This window comes from Zingiber officinale, chromosome 7B (genome assembly GCF_018446385.1).
Source record: "Zingiber officinale cultivar Zhangliang chromosome 7B, Zo_v1.1, whole genome shotgun sequence".
Taxonomy (NCBI): Eukaryota; Viridiplantae; Streptophyta; class Magnoliopsida; order Zingiberales; family Zingiberaceae; genus Zingiber; species Zingiber officinale.
In genome coordinates, this window is record NC_055999.1 from 23,628,792 (window position 1) to 23,635,177 (window position 6,386).

The 6,386-nt window shown below is 33.3% G+C and overlaps 1 protein-coding gene across 1 annotated transcript; it reads left to right on the forward strand.

The window, feature by feature from the left end:
* Positions 1-4,903: 4,903 nt before the first annotated feature.
* Positions 4,904-6,179, forward strand: LOC122004248 (putative disease resistance protein RGA3). Its single transcript, XM_042559168.1, has 2 exons — positions 4,904-5,243; positions 5,314-6,179. The coding sequence occupies exons 1-2, from the start codon at positions 4,904-4,906 to the stop codon at positions 6,177-6,179; spliced, it is 1,206 nt and encodes a 401-aa protein (XP_042415102.1).
* The last annotated feature ends 207 nt before the right edge of the window (positions 6,180-6,386 follow it).

A 6,386-nucleotide genomic window follows, 5' to 3' on the forward strand; every position in this document is an offset into this window, starting at 1 on the left:
CGAAATGACAAAGGTATCTAACTTGTTATTGCTAAAAAATAATAAAATCTTCCATTTTGATCTGTCATAATATGGATGAATGCATGAACATTTAAATTTAATCAAGCAAGGAGCATTGTAATACCGACCGAATCAATGTATTAGTGTTAGGTGGAGATGTGGAGTTTTTCTTCTCGAATCTCAATGAGTAAGAGAAGAGAGGGGGAGTTGGAAAAGGAGAAGAGGGGGGACTTAAAAAAAACTAATATTTTTATTTTGCATTGTATGGATAAGATAAAAAATTTTAATTCATGTTCTTATTAATTAAAGAGAAAGCATCACCAATGAATGAGAAATGTAATGAGAGAAGGCTATGATTGAGATATATTGAAGAGGAATAGATTAAGTTTTATAAAATAACATTCATAGTTAAAAATAAATTTAATTTGTTAAAAAAGAGTCCCTTTATAAAAAATGTGGAACCGCCACATCAGCGGCCCCCCTAGAGTCGATCCCACGGATATGAAGGGAGGTAAATGCAGGTACACAGCTGAAAGCGCATAGCCGAGACGCTAAAAAAAAATGATATCTTTGTGAAATTTGAAGTTTGATAAATGAGATCATGTAAATATTTAATCATGTGAGTCTTATTCTTTTCAATTCTTTTAAAAAATATACATAAAAATATATTTAATATATTAAAAATAATGATCTCAATTTTTAGAAAATGAGATTGTAAAATCTTTTAGTACGTGGGCCCTATTTTTTTCGTTCTCTTTAAAATATATATATATATATAATACACAAAGGGGCATGGAATAACTAATGAAGATGAGTTGACATGGGGTAAATTAATTGTGCAATGAATAAATTACTCTAATTCAAAGTTAACCCCAAGTAATTAACGGTAAATAAGTATTCTTTTAAAGAAGCACAAAGTATTTATTGATTGTAAATTTAAATTATTTTACTAAATTTATCTTACTTAGATCATTTTTTTAAATTAATTTTATATGGGTTAATACTATTTTATTGAGTTTTGACCAAAATAAAAATTGAACAATATAGTACTTTTAGAATATTCCAAAGAAAAAAGGGTAAATTTTCTTGCACTCCCCATTGGTAAACACAACTTTACATGCAGTCCCCATCCATGAAAAACTTTCTTTTCACTCCCAAGTCAAACATATTTACCTAATTGCCCATGATATTTTTATGTACAAAAAGTCCAAAAATCAGTATAAATCCTCTTAAATTCAGTATATTAAATTAGAATCTAGTATATTTTCTATTAAATTGAGTACGATTCTTTTTTCACCTCAAAATATACTCGATTTTAGTTTAATATGTTGAATTTAATAGAAAATATACTCGATTTTTAATATAAAGTACTGACTTTAAGAAGAATTATACTCATTTTCGGACTTTTTGTACTCAATTTTTGACTTTTTGTACCTAAAAAATATAGGTTAATTTCAATAGAAAATATACTCGATCCTAGTATAGAGTACTGGATTATAGTGTAAAGTGCTGAATTTAACAGGAATTATACTTATTTTTAGACTTTTTATACCTAAAAAATAAGAGGAATAATTTTGATAGAAAATATACTCGATTTTTAATATAAAGTACTAACTTTAAGAAGAATTATACTCGTTTCAGACTTTTTGTACTCAATTTTGGACTTTTTGTACCTAAAAAATCTGAGGGGCAATTTAGGTATCAATATTTGCATGAGGGAGTTGAAACAAGTAATACTTTGCATGCAGGGAGTGGAAACAAAGTTTTTTAAGCATGAGTATTGCATGTAAAGTTATGATTACCATTGAAGATTTTTCTCTAATTTACCGAAGAAAAAATTCAAAAGGAAAAAAAACCCATTGCATTAATTAAGTGCTTAATTAATGTGATATCCATTACTTGAAAATTATATTCACACTCAAATGATGCAGGGTGATGCTGGAATATAAAATTATAAACATAATAATAATAATAATAATAATAATAATAATTCAAAAATGCAAGATTAATTTTTTTTAAAAAAAATAAAATCAAAGAAGACTACAATGGAAAGATTTATTTATCTTTGACGAAGTGAATAACCAACCCAGGTGTCATAAATTAAATAGAATATGAAAGTTGTTTTAGCCTTATAAAATTGCTGGAAACAAATTAACCCCGCGTGTGGCTTCCGATGACCAGAATTTATTTCCTAATTTGATTATAATTTGATTTTGTACGTAATCATAATTAGATTATAAAATCACAGTCATTCCAATCACAATTAATTATACCAAATAAAACCGTTTATTTTCAATAATTTTAAATCTCAATCGGTTCCAATCTTATTTCCAATTATTCCAACTCAAAAAATCTATAAATAACAAGCCATCCTAATCTGCTTTGAGCTGCTCGACACCACCATGACGGCGAAGAGCGAGTCTTCCAGCGGCGACGGCGAGGCCACCCCCACTGTTCCGGAGTGGGTGGCCACCTTGGCGAGGCAGCAGTACTTCACCAGCGGCGGCGACGACGACGGCGAAGCCATTGGGGTGCCGGTGTGGTACATCGCCTCGAAGAGGGTGGAGAACTCCGACCTCGACACGCAGCAGAACCGCCTCTACCTTCCCACCGACTCCGTCGGGGCCAATCTCGTCGGCCTCCTCTCCCTGGAGGAGCGCACCATGGCCAGCCTCGTCGAAGACATCGGCCAGCCTAGTAAGCGGTGCCGCACGGAGGCAGCGGAAGAGGAGATGAGGAAGAAGCAGAAGGCGGCGGGGCGGGCGCACGGAGGGCTGCCAGTGCGGGTGTACGCACGGTGCGGGTTCGTGTTCTACCTTTGGCTGACTCTATGGGACGGAAGCGGTGACACCGTGATCCAGGGCCACGAGCTCAAGTTGTTCCGGTCATTCAGTTCGCTGAAGAAGGGTGAGGACATTGACGTTTGGGCCTTCCGCCGCCGCGGGGAACTTTGCTTCGCCATCGGGAGGCCATGAACTGCTAGCTGGACCAATTTCTCAAGTCAAATTGAGGAGTGAGTCGTCTCAATCATTCTTAGACATGGAAAAAAGAATTTAATATTTTTTAAATAAATATTAGAAATATTTAATTTTATTAGTTATAGTGAAAGGTGAAATTTACCATTCTAGCAACCCAACACGATCGATCCTACGACCATATGTGAAGAGGTAAATCGAGAAGCTGCAATTGGCCACTGTTTATGTCCCAGGGCCACATTTAATTTTGTTAGTAAAATTTAAAAGGACAATTTCATATATTGTCAATAATTATTTATACAATTAGAAACAGTGACCAACTAGGTCACGCAATAATAACTTTATCTTATGCCAAATCTCACTTTATTAGTAAAGTTTTAAAAATAAAAAATATTTTAGGTTTTCTAATTTAGAAACAGCAATAAATTATTATAATACTATGAATATATATTTTAATTATACTAGTGTGATCGTACACACGCGTTGTGTGTGTAATATAATAATATATAAATTATTTCGTCTTTGAAAATCCAAATTGTTGATTCATCCCAGCAACAAACTACTATAACGGACTTCCTTATGAAAAAAATTATTTTAATTTAATATTATACTTGTCTTAGTAAAAAAAACTAAGAAAAATATATTTTTTAACATCGTCGTCCTAAAATATTTATAGAAACTTCTTTGATCATAATATTGTCAATTCTAAGATATGAGACTAAAGAAAACTATATTTTTTTATATAAAACAACATAAAATTAATGATGAGAAAAATTCATAATAATACGCTATAGCTGAGTCTCGAACTCTAGATCACTAATTGTTTCGCTTGTGGAATTACTAATAGATCTTGAAATTATTTTTAATATGAATAGAAAAAAGGACATTAACGTAAATGCATTTTAGACTTCACCAAAGTTAGTTAGTAAAAGGGGGAGATTTTTAATAAAATAGTAAGATATATATTTTTAAAAAATATCAATCATTTTTAATTTTGAAGAAGGAAATTATTGTGTAACCTACATAAAATAGGTTCGAGTACAAGATATAGTCACTACGTATAATAGACTCTTCCTCGGAATCCCTCATTGACGGAAGCTTCGTGAACTAAACTATCTTTTTATCAATTTTAACTTTGATAAATTATTAATAAAATTTATTTATCTAAAAATATTTAGCTAGAAAATATTCATGGTGAATTATTAAAAAAAGTGTGAAATTAAACTAAAATAAAAAAAAAATATTACTACATTATTGAATATGTTTTTAACTATTTTTATCAAATATATATATATATATATATAATTTTTATCATTAAAAAAATTAAAATTACTAATTAAATTTTAATAAAAAAATAAAAAAAATTACCAACTGAAATCTAATTTTAAAAATTAACAATTAAATCTAACACAAGTAGAAAAAATAAAAATGATCTAAATTTAATCTATAATAAATTTAAATTTTTTTACCAAATATAATTTAGCTAGTAAAAAATTAAAATTACCAATAAAACTCAACTAAAATTTATTTGAACCATAATTTTTAATATTTAATATCCATATTTATATATTTTTAAATTAATATTCATATTTAATTTATATAGATATATATGTAAAATTTATGGACCCTAATATAATAAGGACCCTTAGCCATAAGCCTTAATCGTCTATTACTTGAGCCGGTCCTGAGGTAATGTCCTCCGATCCTAGAACAAGTTGACTATTAATCCCTCAAGCCAATCGGGAACCAAATCTGCGGATGCTTGCGACACATCCAATAGAACACGACAAATTTCCAAAGAGTAGTTTAAGGCAGCTATAGACATGTCCACGTCCCTCAAAAGTCAAAGCTCCTTGTTGCCGGTGCCAGTTTCTCTCTACTTGGGATCTCTCTAATCTCCGTTCGGGAGCTGAGGCATCAGCCATTCAATGACGATGTTGTTCACGCTTTCAGATTTGGGGCAGCTCGGGGTGACTCTCATCGACAGCTTTGTTGAAAAGCTCCGGAGGGTTGAAGTCCATAGGTTACAAATGCTGCCTGAAGTTGGAGTTGTACTCAGAGACCTGGAGACTTGTGTGATCCAGATTCGGCACATCATCAGCGCTGCAGAGAATTCTTTCACGATTGCGACTGACGAACTGATGAAACTTGAATTGGAGGGATTGCTAATGCATCTTAAGGACACGGTTTATGATGGTGAGGATTTAGTGGAAAAGATCGAGCACGATGTTCTGCATCATGGAGTGGATCAGCATCAATACGAGGCACGTAGCCGATCATCATCCTCTTTCAATTCCTCTGCCACAAAAAGTAAAAAATGCATCTTCTCCTGTTAAAGTTCACACTGTGGTTGAAATTGAGGATAGCCATGTTTATAAATTAAGGAAAATTTATCTAAGCATATACAAAATTGCAACTGCACTTGTAAAGATCATCCAAGTTGTGAATTCAGTAGATGCAGATGACAGACAGAACATACATACTGCAGACTCCATAAGCAGTAACGCAACTTCCTTCTTGGTCAATGGTAAAGTGTATGGACGAGACAAAGAGTTCAATACACTCAGACAACTGTTGTTGAAACCTTCTCTTGGTTCGGGATTCAGCAATGGCAGCCTGTCTTTCATAAGAATTTTGGGGGATGAAGGCGTCGGAAAGACAACTCTGGCTCAGCGACTATACAGCGATACGAGCATAACTGAATATTTTCAGTTGAAGATCTGGGTCTATCCATCAGAAAACTTCAACGGGAAAAGAATCACCAAAGAGATATTGCAGTCTGCAAATATCGACACTCCTGATTGTATGAATTTGGATATGCTTCAAGTTATGGTTAAGAAGAAGATAGCATCAAAAAGATTTTTGATTGTCCTCGATGACCTATGGAATAAGGACCGACACGGATGGGACATGCTTTGTGCATCACTAAGCTCCGGAGTGCCTGGCAGCAAGGTGCTCCTGACAACTCGCTTTCCAAGGCTCCCAACTGTGGCTTCCAATGAATGTGCATTCCACCTAAATAGAATGGACGAAGAAGAGTTCTGGAAAATTTTCAAATTATGTGCCTTTGGCTTTCAAAGCTCTCAAGAAAAACCACCACTAACTGACATTGCAAAGAAGATGGTTAGCAGACTCAATGGATTGCCACTTGCAGCAAGAATGGTTGGAGGTTTGTTGAACACCAATATGGATGTAAACCACTGAAACAATATATTGAATAATGAAATATGGCAAATACCGAAGTATGGACTACTCCCAGTTTCACAGATTAGCTATCATTATCTTCTTGTACCTCTTAAGCAATCAATGTATTGCATTTTGTTCCTTATTCCCTAGAGGTTACTGGTTTGCCGAAGAAAAGTTGATCAGAATTTGGAATGCTGAAGGATTCATTGTACCTCAAGCAAATAG

Excerpts from the sequence above, each read along its gene's own strand:
- LOC122004248 (XM_042559168.1), top strand. The coding sequence starts at position 4,904 with ATGACGATGTTGTTCACGCTTTCAGATTTGGGGCAGCTCGGGGTGACT. Across the intron at positions 5,244-5,313 it reads TCAGCATCAATACGAGGCAC|TTCACACTGTGGTTGAAATT; the intron begins GTAGCCGATCAT and ends CTCCTGTTAAAG.